Source organism: Abramis brama (assembly GCF_963993115.1).
Source record: "Abramis brama genome assembly, chromosome: 6".
In the NCBI taxonomy this organism is placed as follows: Eukaryota; Metazoa; Chordata; class Actinopteri; order Cypriniformes; family Leuciscidae; genus Abramis; species Abramis brama.
In genome coordinates this window covers 20,480,636-20,499,993 of record NC_139968.1, presented here as the reverse complement: position 1 = coordinate 20,499,993, position 19,358 = coordinate 20,480,636, and the positions used below count along the sequence as shown (strand labels likewise).

The following is a 19,358-nucleotide window of genomic DNA, read 5'->3' as shown; positions in this document are numbered from 1 at the left end:
TTAATGCATCAAGACTTGGCTGGAATGACTTTAGCCATGCTGTTATAGAAGAAGAAAAAACAACAGCTTAGAATGTTGATCAATCAGAATCAAGCATTTTAGCAATTAAGCAAGTTTTTAAGAATGTTTAAATTGAATTAGCAGATTAAGATTTACAGCAGAATGTCTTTTAAGCCATTATGACAACCAAGTTCCAAGGAGAAATCTCTCTCTGCATTGGGTTGTCCTTGAATATCCTGCATCAAAATGATAGATCTTGGTATACTAAACTGTAAATACTTAAAGGCCCCTTACAAAAAATAAGTATACTTCAAGTTCCATTTTATTATGCATACTTTAGTAAAGTTCAAAAATATATTTTAAGTATACTTTATAAGCAGGGTTTGAAATTAACTTTTTCACTCACTGGCCAATTTGGCTACTAAACTTGGCTTGGCTACCGGTCATTTGGAACTTCTACTAGCCGAAAAAACCCAATTTAAATATATATATATATACAATATATATATATATACACACACTAATATAACCAAATGCTTTTTAATCTTCGCTATTGCTTCAATGCAAATGAATAAGCGCACCGTTATTTATTGCGTAGTGACGGGCATGTTCAAATAAGCCAGATATGCGCAGATTCTGCGCAATACACTGTATTTAATATATCATGATGACTCACGAGTTAAGTATTTGCGCTGAATCTGCGCAGATTTGACTTACACAAACTTGCCCAGCAAAGTAAGTAAACCTAAGTAACACACCAAATTGGCTAGTGATTTGACAGCGTTACCCGCCACAGTTGATTTTTAGCCACATTTGGCGGGTTGGCGGCCAATTTCAAACCCTGTTTATAAGTATACTAATATCAATGCACTAGTAGTATACTTGTAGCTAAGTGTACTATTTCACTGTTTAGTTTATGTGAACGTAACATCATACTTATATAGTTTACTATGTAAATATTATTTGTTCTACCTTTACTGTACTTTAACTCTTTCCCCGCCATTTTTTTTTTTTTTTTTTTTTTTACTTTTGCAGTCAGCGCCAGCATTTTTGATCATTTTCACAATTTCATGGCCCCAAGAATATATTGTGCTATGAATCTCTGAACATGCAATATATCAAAAGAAAGAACAAAGCCTCTACTTGGAAAAAAAAAAAAGAGAGAGAGAGAATGCATGAAGCTATGGACTATGTCCGGATCGGATTTAGAACGATGATCAAAACATAACTGGATCGCTTCCATCAACACCCTCAAAGCTTCACAGTCGTCTCTTCCTCTTCATGGGTTCGACATTTTATTCAGTAGCGTTTGGCAGTTTTGATTTATATGCTGTTGAATGTCTGATGGCCGCATTAGATTACATGCACGTAAGCAAATACTTATATTGCTGGTTTCTGCTTCTTTGTGTTTTGATCCGGGGATTCTGTACTATATCAGAAGATGCGTAATAGCGCCCCCTACCGTATAGCAGTGAAAACATGGATAGCTGGAAAATTCCGTTATGGTGGGGAAAGAGTAAAGTATATTTAAAGTAAATTCCTATTGTGGGAGGAGACTGGCCAGCAATCAATTTCAGGTGCAGGTGGCTAGTTCTATCATTAAGACTGCATAAAGGGTTCTTACAGCAACAGGTGGTGGTTTTTCTGCAGTTCTGGCGTGTGTTTGTTGTGCTCAATGTGCAGCCTCTGTACCCTTTCATATAGGCTGATTATTTAAGAGGTTTTATTCTCTGTCTGGGAAACAAGGCAGACAAACATTTATTGCTGCGGTACCTTCAATGGGCTGACGGCCGTGTTGGAATGCTGAATAACGTACCTTTTATCAATCATGTTTGGGGATTGAGAGTTGAGATTGGGTAGCTGTGTTGCAGTTGTACTTGCGCTAAAGGGCAGACCAGCCACTGTTTCTTGTATATTTTAGATTTATATTGTGGTTTGTTATTGTTATTTGATATTGATATTGATTTTGATGTTAAATGTTGTTTGTCATTTGCTTTGTTTCTTTGGTACTGCTCTCCTCTTTTTGTGTGTTCCAGTGCTCAGAGACTTTGTACAGGGCCGGGCCTGCATCTATACTAAACCTCCTTCGGTGTAGGTGATTTGGGTGGTGTGACACTGCTGTGTGGTGTGTACTGGAGGTTGGCACTGAAATAGTGACTTAAAGGTTACTAATTATTTGCGGTGTATGCTGTGGGGTTTCTTCTGTTTTCTTTTGTCTCTTACAGGTGGTAGGAGGTCCACAAGGGAAGGCCTGACCCTCTTGCAGTCTTGAGGAGAGCTAATTTCAACTTCTGTGAATTTCTATTATCGACACGTTTTTAACATTTGATGGTTCTATTGGAACAATAAAATTGTTATCTTTTTACAAACTACATTTGTTGTACGTATTGTGACCTCTAGAGGGCTCCTCCTGCCTTAAATAAGGAGGTGGCGTAGTCAGCTTATATTTACTACACTACACTATGTACACTTCCAGTTGACTTGAAAATTCACATACTCAGAATTAGGAACATGTCTGTTTTCTTTATAAATCAATATTTGCAAATAAATCTGTTGTACTGGATGCCAAAACATGTTAGTTTATAAAACAATAAAAATATGTGAAAAGTGTTTAAGAGACTACTTAATCAAAAGAGTAAACACGCCTACAAGCAATGTTTACTTGGAATATTTAAGTATATTTTAAGTATATCCCTAAAACCGTATTCTGGGCAAAACAATTTTGATTTATTTTTAAAAAAATACTTCCCTTGATCTGAGCGGTACAAGACTTGGCCACTTTTCCTAAGTTTGCCTCCTGAACACACAATTTTTTTTGACTCAATTCTACAATGTTAAGTGGGTGAAAAAAAAATCCTTAATCTTGTATTTGGGTCAAAAATGGGCACCCATAGAAATGAATGGGAAAAAGTGAAAGTGAAAGTAATGTAATTTAGAGCAAAAACTGTAATTTAGAGCATTCTTCTTGTTTTTTTGTAAAAAATAAATCAATAGATCCAATACAATGCATATCTAACATACACACAAATGAAGGGCTGATCCTGTACAACATTCTCATCATGCCAAAAACTCACACTCAAAAAAATAAGCATAATTTACATAGAAAATATGGTACTTTTTGAAGTAAATAAATTCAAAAATACCCCCAAAATAAAAAAACACACCATAAATGGATAGACAAAATTTTATCGAAGACAGTGATATAACATTTATAATAAATAAAAAATAGGGTCACATCTGAGTCCTCTGTGCCCACATTTGTCCACAATTACAGAATTAAGGGCTATAAAGTGAATACGGTTTGAGGGCTACCTCGATCAAAAGAGTACAAGTACAATATACTTAGACTTTTCAGTGTAAGTCAAGTATACTTAAGTGTAATTTTAAGTATATTTCTGAGAAGTAGGCCTACATGAAATGTAGACTGAAAGTATACTTTCTCATTTTTAGTTTAAGAAAAGTATACAAATAGCATACTTGAATAAATAATTTGTAAGGAGCATGCATATATGCTCGATTCTTATCTTCTAAACCATCTTTAGTCTGACTGGAAGGATTAACAGGAACAGTATCTTTTCATCAATGTGTTGCTTATATACTGCAAGAAGAAAAAAATACTTTGGGGCAACTCAGTGACAGTCACCCACTTTTACAATACATGTATACAGTCTTTTACTATGAAAACCCACGTAATGTAGTCTTCATCATGACCATCATCATCATCTCTCTGCTCCTGCTGGCCTCTCTGCTGCCATACCTGACCTTCACTGGTGAGACTGATTATATAACAGTATATTATGATGATTTTTGAGAGTGTTTGTTTGATTTGTATATGCTGAATAAGCGACTGACAGAACAACCCACATAGCAAACAGACTTGGCCCAAATGTGGCCTCATCATGGCACTGCTGGCCTGTTGCCGGCACTGGCATGCATCATGTCAGCCAACTGTGGGCCATGTGTGGCAATGATGGCACTGCATGACGGCAGACAACATTTGGGCCGATTGTGCATGGGAGGTGTGTGGCCCAGATCAGTGTAGCGATTATGGGCCATACTTTGTGTACGGGACAATTATAAGTATTTATAATACTTATAATTGTAAGTATTATAATCCCCACCACCACAATTTTTCACGGGAGAAATAAAACAGTTTAAAGTGTTGTCCATGGATAGTGCAGTTATCAAAACTACGAAAGAGATGAAATGATTTTAATAATTAATAACAATAATAATATGAATTTACTTATGAGTCAGTGAAAAAAGCTATGTCCAGAAAAAATTATAAATAATTATAAATATAGCATTTAGTTTTCAGCAGTGTTCACAAAATTCAATAATCATTTAAAAATTCCCAAATCCATTTGACCTGAACAAAATATACATTTTCCTAACATGACAACTGAGTTACATGTTTTTAAATTATTTATTTTAATTTGTTTTTATGAATTTCTAATAAAAAAACTTAATTCACATACAAAATAGTCTAAAGTTTTCCATACTCTTTAGTTTAAGAACCACAAAATCATGTTAAAAACTTACTATATATATATATATATATATATATATATATATATATATATATATATATACACAGTTGCATAAATATTATGTACAGTTAACTGTGCAGTGAACTATTGTTTATTTTGTGCGATCTCCACGGTAACAGCAGCTTTCTGGTTGGTGGATGAGGTTCACGTGATGCGTCGTTTGAAATTTCTCCCGCTGGCTGAAGGGTGAAGAACATAGACTGTAAAAAATAGGTGAAGAAGACGTCTGACAAACCGAACCGCTGTTCAGGCAGGTGAAGCTATTTTGTGCACGACCCTATTTTTTTACAGTCTATATATTGTGTACGACCTAACATTAAATGCAATACATACAGCAGATATGCACTCATGCCGCAACAGATCAAGCCTGCGATGTGTTTACAGCTCTCTTATTTTTTTAGTATTTTTATTTAACATGAAACCCTAAACCAAAATTTCTGAGATTTTAACAGAGGTATGTGTGTTGAACACCATTGAAGACAATGTTAGCATCTGTTAGGTTTAATAGTAGGGGGGAAATGGTTAAATTTTAGTTTTTATATGCTATTTTCGTCTTCCGGGTTTAAAATCTTCATTGTGTCCACGTCACAGGCTGTGACGTGGCAGAGCACTATAGTACTTTGATGACTCATCGGTGTCTCATAATTATTAATGAGTTTGAGTTTTTTATCCAATGAGAAGACACTTTCTCTTAATTATTCATGACACCACGTGGAACTTTCCAATGACAGACATGTCAAACTATGATATCGCGTAGTAGATGAGAGAGGTAATGATGGGACGCGCGTTTGTTTTCGTGGTGCAAAAGTTCCAGTGCATCTTTCCCCGCGATGCTGCCCGGGATGGACTCTGACTGCGGGCGGCTGGTTGGCCATCAACCACGGACACATCTAAACTATGTGTGTGTGTAGCAACCATTCAACGGGAGAATGGTGGACTTCGGCCTTGTACACCAATGCAGGTTTCGTCTTGCGAGTGATGCGGTCCCGAGGACTTTTCTATCGCTTCAGAGGTGTGTGTGTGTGTGTCTAAAATGTAACCCTGACCGTTTTACTTGCCTTCTGTTAAATCACTCGTTATTCAAATTTAGATATTTCGATAATACCTCAATTGTATGGAACGTATGCTTAATTTGTGCAAATTTCTGTCACTGTACATCTTTATTATGTGGGTTTAGGGGGAATTAAGCGAATTTTTTTATTATTTTCAAATATATGCATTTATAGTGTGTATATAAACAAATATATATTTTATAATGACATAATTATACATATACATGTGCATTTATATGTTTTAAATACAATTATAAGGTGTCAGTGTATTTCATTAGACTATAACTTTGCCAGCTATAAAAAAATCTAGCATTTCCTCACGTTTTACCACTGATTTTTAGTGACAGTCGATGACAGTTTCCCCCCTCTCCCCTCTCCCCTGCCGTGCCATACCACACCCTCTCCCCTATGGCAAGCCATTTTAACATTTAAAAGCAAATTTTGACTATCCGGAATTAACATTGTAGATATCAACAATGTCTTTCTGACTAGTCGTAATTACATTTTGGATAGTTGGAATTGTCATTCAAGATATCTGTAACGTAATTGTGACTAGTCGAAACGACAGATAGAGATATCTGTAATTCAGTTTTGACTAGGCAAAACTGAATTACAGATATCTGCAATGACATCACTGAAAATGACATTCAACTCGTCACATATCTTAAATGACAATTGCAGATATCTGTAATTCAGTTTTGACTAGGCAGAATGAAAGTTAAAGATATCTCAAACGTCATTATGACTAGTGCAAATTATTGTGCATGACGTTGCTCTATTTTACATATCCATTTCCCCTCCCCACCATAATCAAAGAAAAAGTGGGTTAATTTCTTTATTTCTATGAATGGAAGAAGAAAGCAGCAGGCATGGCGTTGGCTGTAATCGAAAAAAACACCAGAAAATGTTTTTTATATACAAAAAAAAATAAAATAATATTTACAATGCTATGTTTATGTTCATGCTTAAAAGGTTGTTGTTGCCGTAAGATTTATGCGTGAAAAAGATTCACACTAATTCACTTTAATAAAGATGCTTACATGCATGCTATTCTTGAAAGTACAATAACATTAACTTCCTTAGATGAGAAACAAAGTTCTTAGTTCAGATTAGTTCTTATTTTTTATTTTATTTTTTCAGTTTGAAACAGCATGAAAAAAGACGATTAAAAACTCTGGTTGCTCCAACATGGTGCTAATCAGTGGTAATTAAAGTTAACAGTTAACAGGTGCTATGTGATTTGATGATTTGAACAACACGCTCTGTTCCCGCCTAAAGTGTGATGCATGCATACAGATATCTGCAACGTCATTTGGCCTAGTCAAAACTCTAATTCAAGATATCTGTAATTACATTTTGACTAGGCAGAATAAAAGTTACAGATATCTCAAATTTCAGATATCTCTAATCAAACTTAATTTCAAGATATCTTTAACTTGATTATAGATATCTACAATTAAATTATGACTATCCCTAACTCCAGTTTGAGATATCTACAATGCCATTTTGACTAGACATAACTCCAGTTACAGATATCTACAACGTAATTTCGCCTAGTCAAAACTTAATTTAAGATATCTGAAAAGGAACATGTAGATATCTTGAATTGAGGTGAATTAAAGATATCTTGAACTGGAGTTATGACTAGTCAGAATCTAATTGAAGATATCTCAAACTAGAATTACAGATATCTACAATTCAGTTACAGATATCCGTAAATCACATAGTGGATATCTGCAACTGAATTGTAGATATCTGTAATGATAAACCCCATTCAAATGAATGGCAAAAGTGATGTCATTTGTCCTAGGAAGAATGTCTTTGTGGATATCTGAAATGACAATTATGGATAGGAAGAATGTAGTTGCAGATATCTGAAATGTTCTTTTTGACTAGGCAAAACTGAATTAAAGATATCTGCAACACATATCCAGTCTAGCTTTTAAATGTTAAAATGGCTTGCCATACTCCCCTCCCTTCTTCTCACAGCCACCACGCCCAATTAAGTTGCATTTTTCAAAAAGATTGTGAGCTAGACTTGAGCTGAAAGAGGGGGGTGTCGTGACCCTTTAACCTCGATTAAAAATCGACCGTGGCGGGTACGAAAGTTCTTTTGGCAGGTTATGTAATGGCAATCTTTAAAAAATAGAAGAACATCTCTTTTTTTGGAGCTTTTTTAAATACCTGAATTTTTTGCCTATGAACTTTTACCTATGGTAGCTGATTCACTGCCCTGAACTTGAGAACACGAGTACAGACTGACGCGACCGGGGTGCTTTTGACCGGCCTGCGGGTCATTCAATAGTGCCACATTATAAGCAATCATTTCCTGTATAAAATGTAACCGAAGCAACCTTATTTTAATTTGTTACCTATATTTATTTACAGTTGGTGGATGAATATTTGTATATGTATTTATTCATTTAGTATTTTGTCTTTTAGCTGCTGTGAGGAAAAAATCGTCTGACACATGCCACTGATCAGGAGAAAGAAGCAACAATACAAAGATGGCTTCAGCTCCTGAAACAGCAACATAGTTTCAGCCGTTTACTGTCTATGGTTTCAGCCCAGATCTGGCCCAAATCTGGTTCATGTGGATTTCACACGGTCCAGATGTGGGCCGGATCTGGGCCGACACAGAAAAGAGGGGCTGCAGAGCTGTACTTCACTTCCTGAGGATAGCATCACTCTCTCCCTCACACATACAAACATTCTTATGTGCAAATTTGTTTTAAGTATTTTTTTTAAATTTGCTTTATGTTTGTTGAGAGTAAAATTACATTATAATAAGTTTAAATTTCAGTGCTAGATTCATTGATAGATTCATTTAGTTAGAATTGAAAATTGTTTTTTTTGAAAAATCTAAATATGACAACGGTCATGTCAGCATCAGAACTGATCTATGGTGCAATGGAAGAAAGTGGCCTGGTCTAATGAATTGTTTTCTTTTTGATCAGGTGGATGGCCGGGTGAGTGTGTGTGTGTGTGTGTGTGTGTGTGTGTGTGTGTGTGTGTGTGTGTGTGTGTGTGTGTGTGTGTGTGTGTGTGTGTGTGTGTGTGTGTGTGTGTGCGCGCATCATTTATCTGAAGAAGAAATGGCAGAGGCAGTGTTATGCTCTGGGAAATTTTACTTTGACATGTACCATTATCTAAAGATTGTTCCGGTCCACATACACCCCTCCATGGCAATAGTGTTCCCTGATGGCAGTGGCCTCTTTCACCATGCCATACTGCAAAAATTTATCAAGAGTGGTTTGAGGACCATCAAGAGTTCAAGGTGTTGCCCTGGCCTCCAAAATCCTCAGATCTCAATCCAATTTAGAATGTATGAGATGTGCAGGACCAACAAAACTGATCAATCATGGAGGCCCCACTTAAGCAGGAGTTAAAGGATCTGCTGCTAATGTCACAAGGGGAACTAGACAATATTAGGCAGGTAGTTTTAATGTTGAGGCTGACCAGTGTTTATACCTGTACATGTTAAGTGTTTGCTGTGGTTCATGAAAGCCAATTTTGATGAACTTTGCATTTTCTTATTGCCTTCTGCTTTACACCTGTTATGTTTGCTATGTTAAAAGGTACAAAGCACGTTTTGTAGTTCAAATATGTTTGTAAACTAACATTTATATAGGTTAATGATATATACGGTTATGATCTGTAAAATATTCAAAATGAATGCTTACATTCTTAATTCTTATCATCCAAACCATCTGTGGCTTCAGTGAAACCGCAAGGATTTACAAGAACACCACTTTCTTATCGTGTTGCTCATACTACAAAACATATTTTAAAAAAGTTATTTACCTTCAGCTCCACCCACCTTTAAAGTATATTTATACCATGTTTATCCAGTGAGAGCTCAGCTCAATCGTCGTCTTCATCATGACCATCATCATCATCTCTCTGCTCCTGCTGACCTCTCTGCTGCCACACCTGACCTTCACTGGTGAGATTGATTATATAACAGCATATTATTTTCATTTTTAAGAGTTTAATTTGTATGTGCTGAATAAGTCTCTCTCTCTCAGCTCATGTGAATGTGGGTATAGTGGACGGCACAGAAGCCAAACCCCACTCCAAACCCTACATGGTTTCTCTTCAGACATATGGGAAAAGGGAACATATCTGCGGTGGATTCCTCATTTCCGATGAGTTTGTCTTGACTGCTGCACAGTGCAGGAACGGGTAAGAGCTTGTTTAGTGTGAACAGAAATGTTGAGTTAAAACTGACTGATAATGACTGCAGTTTAACCATACAGTGTATTGTATGACATAAATTAACATTTCCAATATGCTCTTTATACAGATCTGAGATTCTGGTTGTGGTCGGTGCTCATGACTTAAGGTACAGCAAGAGTTCGGATGCCATTAGAGTGAAGTCCTACATCCCGCATCCAGAATATATACCCAGTACTTTTCAGAATGACATCATGCTTTTGAGGGTAACAACCTGTTATACATTTAGTTGTTCAAAATAATATCTGGTCGGGAAGCAGTAGACACAAAAAAACTGTTTTCATCTAATTTCATATTACTGAATGGATTTAAATCATTTTTATGTAAATGGCCAGGTGTCTCTTTGACTCTGTTCCTTGTATTATTAATTTATTGATCTGTATAGAAACAATAATATCGCAAAAAAGGGAGAAACCCTGAAAAATCATTGAAGCATTTTTGTTGTTATACTCAGCAGAAAATGAAGAGGCAAAAAAAAAAAAAACTTAACTTGGCTTTTATGGCTCTGTACTAACCTCAACACAACAGTATAATCCAATGAACTTCAGTCTTATAAAAAACTGTTTATTAAAATTGTTTTATTTTTGAATTACAGCTAGAGAAAAAAGTCGAACTTAACTACAATGTTAGACTGATATCATTACCAAAGAAAGGAGAAGACGTGGAAGCAGGTGTTCTCTGTAATGTTGCCGGTTGGGGAGCCACGAGAGATGGCCCACAGAGTTATCGTCTAATGGAGGCAATCACAACTACAAAAAATCAGACAGACTGTCAGCGCAGATGGAAATCTAAGTTCTTTCCCTCACAGATGATCTGTGCATATGGCAGTGGTGGATCCTGCAGCGTATGTATAAAATATATGTGTATATTCACAGACTTTATGGTAATGTACAGACTGGTTTCACTAGTGACGTGTTGATCTGTGTTTCTTAACAGGGGGATTCAGGAGGTCCTTTGGTTTGTGGAAACACTGCAGTTGGTGTCACATCTTTCAATGACCCTCTTAACTGTAATTATCCTGAGCGTCCTAATGTGTATACTAAGATTTCACCATTTATTCAATGGATCAATGAACAAATGACATCTTAAGTGTCTACATGTAAAATAAAAAGGGGAGATTTCTTTTATTCTTCTTCTTCCATAAACCTTCTTTCAATAAATGTATCACATGGCAAGCATCAATTATAGTCAGTGTTCTCATTGTCACAACCATATATTATTTAGGCAACGCCCTCACTTTCCAGTCATTCCTGTAGTCAGACTCATATTTCAGTGAATGAGGAAAGACAGAAATACCCTAAACTGTTGCTAGAAATGACAGTAGTAATAATAATAATAATAAAACATATTTCCAAACAGGAATGATGTCATGAACTGTTCTGCTTTAACTAAAAATCATAAAATAATATTTTATTTTGTAAAAAAAAAAAAAAAAAATTCAGACAGGTCAAAATATATATGATAATATAAATATAAAAACAGTCCTGGAAAAGTCTCCAGGATTTGAGTTGTAAAATAAAGAACTTTGTAAAATCTTCCTACAAAAGTTATTTAACAATTTGGCAAGTCTAACCACAGATGGTTTGAGCCAGTTTGACTGAGCTCTCAACTGTTTTCTCACATCTAACAGAATTTACGAGAAATATTAGGCATGGATTACATCATGTGGCAGATTAGTCTACTCCCATCAAGAACGCAAACATAACACCTATCTTTTCCACTTCATTGCAAAGTGAGACACAAGAAGCTGTGAAAGAGGAAGTATGAGCACTTTAAGGGGCAAAACCCTTTAAAATTTCTACATTTTCTTCACTTTACAAACAACCATTCAACCATCAATACTGAAGAGAACTTCAGCACTCCAGAGAAACCTTCCCAGAACAGCATCATGATCATCTCTGTGCTTTTGCTAGTCACCCTGCTACCATATCTGATGGAAAATGACAAACTTATATTGCATCTAACTTATATGCAAACTTATATGTCTTCTACATTTACCATAAATGTGCACTTTTAATGTGCATTTTATACATTTTTAGCATTGCTATCACTACACTCAATAACTTGATCTGAAGGAACATTTAGTCAAATCTATTTCAAATCTATTTTTCACAAGATGTAATATAAATATTTGGTGCCCCCAGAATGTGTCTGTGAAATTTCACCTCAAAATACCAACCAGATCATTTATTATAGCTTGTCAAAGTTTCCCCTTTTTGGGTATGTACAAAAACGCACCGTTTTCGTGTGTGTGTAGCAGGTATTGAGAAGAGAATATTATTGTTATGATTGGTTATTTCATTGGTTCATGTAGTTTGTATGGTGCAGTACCGAAAGACTCCAGCAGGGGGTGGGGAGAACGCGGAGAGTTATTATCAGGCACACAGTTCCCTTCCCCCACATATAATACAGAGATTGAGGGAAACTCAACAAGTGTCTGTTTGTATTTTAATATTTCTATGTTCCCCTTTTCAGGGTAACCCCTTAAATATCAGAATATTTAATGTTAATATGAGTCTGTGTATATAGGATGTTATTGTGGAAAGAGATGAGATTGTCGTACATGGCGAACGTGAATAGTTTCCGATGCTATGCTACCATCAGCACGTATCAATGCACTGTATTGTTAGAACATTAAGTTTTATGGGTTTCTAACAGTTCGTATAATGAAAATACAGTGTTATTATGAGTTTGGCTGTAATATTATATCTTCTAACACTGTTTTATGTTTATTTGAGTTTGTATCATACATGAGTGAGTGTTAATGGGTCACGTGCTGAACCGTCCTTGTTCATGTGTGAAGGCCTGCAGTTATCACATAAAATGGATGACTTTTAAAGTGGTATTTACGGTGGCCGAGAGAGCTCAACGCGCTGCAACTGAAGAAAACACATGCAAATAGAAAAAACACCCGCAAATTAAGAAAACATCTTCATCAGTTTCACAACACATGTGTGCTCCAAATACTCACAACACAACCAAATACAGAAACGCGCTGCAAAAGTTCACAACACAAACAAATACAGAAACGCGCTGCAAATAGGACAGAACACAACGGAAATGTTTCTGGGGAACCCAATAAGTGACGGACAGACGGCTGGGACGTGCTTATTGCTCGTGAGCATTACCTATGCCCTACTCTTTTAAAAGGGCAGACGGCAGAGCCCTTGAATTGGGCACTTTGGAGGGAGCGGGGCACTTGTGTGCCATGTTGATGAAGGGAGCAACCAGAGAATGTCTAAGCAACGAAAGACAACGTAATAGGCCTATTTCCTCATTATTTTCACCTGGGATGTTCCCATGACAACGCAGCGCGTGTCCATCAGCTGAATAGCTGTTCTTACCAGAAATATAGTATTATTGCTTTTCACTGAAGAATGGTAAATGTGTCTGCACCTTAACAATTAAAAACACAATTCAGACGTTGCATTTAAAATGAATGAGGAACAGGCTTTGGGTGTCTTTTTTCACCTCTGAGTCTTTCTTTCTGTTTACAAAGTTTCCGATCTTACAAAGCTGAAGTGTATAAATTGTTTATTCAATTTCAACTGAATATTATTTGGAGCAAGTCACCCAATGCCATCCATCCTACTTCATCTACCTCTGCAATTCCCTCAACTCAACACCAGAGGTCAACATCTGACTTCTAAATTGAGCCTTTTTACATTTCCATTGTTCTCAGAAGCAGAAGTCATCATAGTTGGATAAACTTCTATACTCGTCAATGGGAGACAACAGCAAATATAATTGTTTTATTCCCATTTGCTCCATTAGCGCAATAAAAAATCCATGATAGCGTTTCTGCGACTTTTCAAAAGAGTGGAAAAGTATAAAGAGAATGGTGTGGAATTTGCTGTCACTCTCAGCCGTTGCATTAAAAAACACCCTCACAGCGGGGTTTTTTATTTATTTAAGGTTATGAATTGTATTCAAGGAACAAGATGTATGCTGACCTGCTTAGTACTTCTAGATCTCGGCCAAACCCTCTATGACCTGAAAATGAGATAAAAAAGATTAATAAAAACAATATTCACTCACCAAACTGAAAAAAAAAAAGAAAAAGACTTGTGGTCAGCTCAATGTCTCCACCCACGCTTATATTTATACAGTGTTTTATCATGAGAGCTCACTGATCGTCGTCTTCATCATGACCATCATCATCATCTCTCTGCTCCTGCTGGCCTTTTTGCTGCCACACCTGACCTTCACTGGTGAGATTAACTATATAACAGCATATTATGATGATGTATTTTAAAGAGTATTTAATTTGTATGTGCTGATTAAGTTGACTGACAGCACTCCCTCTCTCTCTTTCTCAGCTCATGTGAATGTGGGTATAGTGAACGGCACAGAAGCCAAACCCCACTCCAGACCTTACATGGTTTCACTCCAGATAAATGGGCAACATAAATGCGGTGGATTCCTCATTTCTGATCAGTTTGTCTTGACTGCTGCACATTGCCAAAATAAGTAAGACTTTTGTTTAGTCTGAATGGAATAATGATTGATTATTTATTGTAGCGAATTAGCTAAAAAAAAAGGCAATACGTAATTAATAAGTAATCATACTGGTTATGATCAATTATTACCTACATATTTTAAATCGCCCAAAAAGGGGATACATAGCCCATGTATTTGTATCTATATATATATATATGGATAATTAATTACAACAAATTATAATCAGTTATGAATATACAGATAGGCTAGAATAGATCAATTTTCAGAATAACCTTTAACAGAATTAATTTCACATCGAATAATCTGTTCGTCCACCGAACCGACAGTACGATCTTCTTATTAACTCTCAAGGAAGATTATGCTTCTTATCAGTTACTCTCAATAAAGGTTATTCTTCTGGTCATGAAGACTAACTTTCCTGTTCTATTAGATTAATATAAAGTACTCAACAATATAAAAGCTTGTAGCTTAAGGTCTCACATTTAAGAGACTTTGTTAGGTGAGCAGGAGTCAGAGGCAATCAAGCGTATAATGGGTTTTAATAAATGAAATCACAAATACATAAGACTACACTTAAACAAAGAATACATATAAACAGAATAACGAAAAGTAAAGAAAGAAAGAAAGAAAGAAAGAAAGAGAGCAGATCACAGAATGGCAAATATCACAAACAGTTAACCTTTGAGAACAGCAAAGAATCAAATCACCTTAAAGCAGGGGCAAACAATCGTAAACGCATCTAAATCTCGATAAAAATAATACTGGCATGGATCTTTGGTGCTGAGCAAGAATGCATGTGTGTGTGATGATCCTCGCTGCGTTCTTTTAGTTCTTCCAGAGAGCGCGTCGCCGGTATATATATATAGCTAAGGCAAACCGAGAGGTTTAATTCGGCACCAAGAAAGATATGTCTGGAAGATACAGAAGTAATATGAGGTGGTAAACACACACAAATATATTATGAGTTAAATGGAAAGAATGTTTGTGTATGTATATTGGTGCATCTCTCAGAGGTCTATCCATGCCACCTGGCCTCAGTGCCTGCCGTGGGAGGGGAGTTGAGTTGATTATGATCTTATTGAAGCTCACAACAGAGTTTGGAGGTGTTTCTGTTTAACCTTTGCCATGCCACTAAAGTGACAATGGGGCAATTTGATGCAGACTCACTGGCTCTAGGCCTGTGATTTACATGAATGAGTCCAATAGGTTAAAAGCTTTCTGAAGCTTTGTCCAGACGCTACAGTGAAGTTTTTTTTATATATGTAATGACATAGTTTACAGACTTTTGTTATCAAATCAGTATGCTCAATATGCTTTTATAAAATAATGCATACAACTGTGAGAAATAATACTACTTTCTTTCAAAAGAAATGAAATTCTGACAGCTGTGGTTGGCGCACATAACCTAAAAAATGAGAGTGAGGGTTCAGTCCGCATCGGAGTAAAGTCCTACATCAAGCATCCGGACACTGAGAATGACATTATGATGTTGCAGGTAAATATCTACACTTGTTCCAGTTGCAGAAAAACATAATTAAACAATAAAATAAATAAATAAAAATTCACATTCAGGACTTCTGTACATTAACTGAGAAAACAATATACTAAACTGTGGTTTAATCTTATGGAAGATTATTAAATCTGTACATTTAATAATGAATGCTTTTGAATCACAGCTAGAAAGAAAACTCAAACCAAGCAAACGTGTAGATTGGATATCATTACCAAACAAAGAATCCATCGACAAAAAAGATCCTGATTGTAGTGTTGCGGGCTGGGGACGTCTGGCAATGAAGGGTCCAAGGAGTGATCGTCTAATGGAGGCCAAAGTGAAGATAGTGGATAACAAAACATGTAAAAAGAAATGGAAAAGAAAACTGAAATACTCAGAGTCACAGATGATGTGTGCACATGGCGACGGTGGATCCTGCAAAGTATGTAATAATTTTCAAGTGAGTTTTAATTGTGATATGGCATTTTAGTGACGTGTTGATCTGTGTTTCTTAACAGGGGGATTCAGGAGGTCCTTTGGTTTGTGGAAACACTGCAGTTGGTGTCACATCTTTCGGTGACCCTAAACACTGTAATTCATATGAGTATCCTAATGTGTATACTAAGATTTCACCATTTCTTCCATGGATACATAAAAACATGAGAAATGTTAAGTTACTTTATTGAAAATAAAAAAGGAAAAGTTTTTCCTGAATTCCTCCAAAAACACAACTTTTATCATTAAAAGTATCACATTGTAAGCATCAATCAGTCAAAGTGTGTTCATTTTCACAACCATTACAAGTTAGCATTTCACATTAGCAAGTATGACCAGAGGTGGACAGTAACAAAGTACATTTACTTGAGTACTGTACTGTAAGTCTGGAAGCTTACGCTGCTATTTTGAACCAATAATCTGAACAAAAGGCAGTTGAAGGATGACGTGTATAATTCAAATCTTTGGGTGTTCGAGCCCCTGCCCTATTTCAAAATTAATCAAAAGTGCCCATCTCAAACAAATATCAATGATAATATTGTGGTTAATAAAACAAAATGCATTTGATTATAATTAACATGACAATGTGTACAAAACTAAAGTAGCTTAAATTCACGCTTATTTTTTAATGGGTTGCGTCAAGTTGCGTGTGTCTTGCTTGCTTTGGTCTTGACTGTCTCCGTCTGTTTTCGAGGGTCTGAAACTCTGGAGTAGTGTGTGGACGGCAGCCAGGCATAACCGTAGCAAAAGTTATGCGTTTTAAAATGAAAATGCACTAGTGTAAACGCAAGTATCCAGACTGTGGGATACTTGCGTTTACACTAGTGCATTTTCATTTTAAAACTCAGGAACCGATGCTCTCGAGCCAAATATGGTTCTTTCAGTGAGTATATGGTTCGACGGCAGGAAAAAAATAAACCGAACAATTTATTTTTATTTTCAGTAATAAAAGGTTGTGTGTCGATTCAATTAAAAATCCACATATCACATGTTTTAAAATATTAAATAATTAATTGAAGCCTGTTTGTCATGTTAATACACCAACCAATCGTCATCTGGCACAACAAGTTAAAATTTCATTGGACAATGTGAAGTGTAGCGGTAACAGACAAATTTACATTTATGAAGCGATCTGAATCTGCGTCGCTGAACTAATGAATTGTTAATTGACTACAAAGCACTGCACAAAACCAGCACCAAAAGTAACATTAATGGTATTCAACTCACAAGTCAAGTTACTTGTAATTAATCTATATTGATACACTGTTTACCATTTGATGAAGCCCAGGCCTACAGGCCTATTATGTGAAGTGTAGGCTGACAACAACACGTGAAATGGTGACTTTATTATTTCAACATTTTTGATCATTTTGTATGGAGTTTCCTTTGTGTCTTTTTTATTCAATCAAACATACTGCATTTGAGAGTAAACCTAATTATTTTGTAATTAAAAAAAATTAAAAGATTGCAAAAAAGTCTTCTTAAGGCTCAAAAATAAAGAAATGATTTGCAGTGCATGTAAATCTTAGACAAGCTTTATTTTTCTTTGTGGATTTCGAACACTTTTACTTTTTAATTTTACTCTCTTTTCTGCTATCTTTTTTGCGGGTCTAAATCTTTTGCTTGCGAGTTGAAAAGTTTTGCTTGCGAATTAAACTGTCTCAGTGGGCGGTCTCTACCAACCAGGATGGAAGGTCCTTTTCTATTGGTCACCCTGGATCAAAGGTTGACAGGTTGACCATGCCCATTACGTTTTCCCGCTGCTGCCGCGCAGTGTGTCTGAGAGAAGAGCGAGCGAACTTGTAACATGGCGAGCAACAGGTCCTTTACTGATTTAATATCATAAACTCAGTGACAAGTGAACTGAATTATTCTCTTATTATGCTCTCCCATTTTAAATACTTTTAAATACATTTAAATACAGCAATAGTATAATATTAGTACTACTGGTCAAAAATTTGCACACAGATTACTTTTTTTTTTTTAAGAAGTCCCTAATGCGCATCAAGCCTGCATTTATTTGATCAAAAATACAGAAACAAATTCTATTTTTTATTCTATTTTTATAAGGTTTCTCTTTAATATACTTTAAAAAATAGAATTTATTTCTGTGATGCAAAGCATATATATATATGTATATGTATATGTGCCCCTTTTTACATTTGAGCCCCTGCCCCTGAGGAACTCTCTGCATCGGATTGTTCTTGTATATCCTGCCTATAAATCTTAGCCTTTTTGGAATGATATTATGCTTTTTTAAGGGTAACAATCTGCATACCAGGTATAATGAAGTGTAAAATATTCAAGTACCAAAATGCATGCATTCATGCTTAATTCTTATCGTCTAAACCATCTTTAGTCTGAATAACAAGAACAGTATCTTTTCATCACTGTGTTGCTCATACTGCAAGAAGAAAAAAAAGAATTGGGGGCAACTCAGTGACTCCACCCACTTTTACAGTATATTTATACAGTGTTTTGCCATGAGAACTCAATGTCATCTTCATCATGACCATCATCATCATCATCTCTCTGCTCCTGCTGGCCTCTCTGCTGCCACACCTGACCTTCACTGGTGAGATTGATTATATTATGATGATTTTTAAGAATGTTTGATTTGTATATGTGCTGAATAAGTTGACTGACAGCACTCTCTCTCTCAGCTCATGTGAATGTGGGTATAGTGAACGGCACAGAAGCCAAACCCCACTCAGACCTTACATGGTTTCTCTTCAGAGGAACAGGGAACATATCTGTGGTGGATTCCTCATTTCTGATGAGTTTGTCTTGACTGCTGCACATTGCTGGAACCGGTAAGAGTTTGTTTAGAAAGACCTTTTGACTGACAAAAGGAATGCAGTACAACCACACAGTGTTTCATATGACATAAATGACTATCATGACTTCCTCTTTCAACAGATATGAGATTCTGACGGTCGTTGTTAAGGTACAGCAAGAGTTCAGATCACATTGAAGTGACATCCTACATCCAGCATCTAAACTATACATTTAATTATAATTGGAATGACATCATGCTTTTGAGGGTAACAAACTGTAATACTTTTAGTTGTT

General features: G+C 36.0%; 1 protein-coding gene across 1 annotated transcript; it reads left to right on the top strand.

Moving 5' to 3' along the window:
- Nucleotides 1-9,484: 9,484 nt before the first annotated feature.
- LOC311085865 (granzyme B(G,H)-like) lies at nt 9,485-19,077 on the top strand (the record flags this gene model as incomplete). The annotated part of the gene is made up of 7 exons (XM_084118482.1): nt 9,485-9,548; nt 9,631-9,787; nt 9,909-10,044; nt 10,434-10,682; nt 16,310-16,367; nt 18,775-18,861; nt 18,950-19,077. The coding sequence occupies 7 exons, from the start codon at nt 9,485-9,487 to the stop codon at nt 19,075-19,077; spliced, it is 879 nt and encodes a 292-aa protein (XP_083974608.1).
- Between the last annotated feature and the right edge of the window lie 281 nt (nt 19,078-19,358).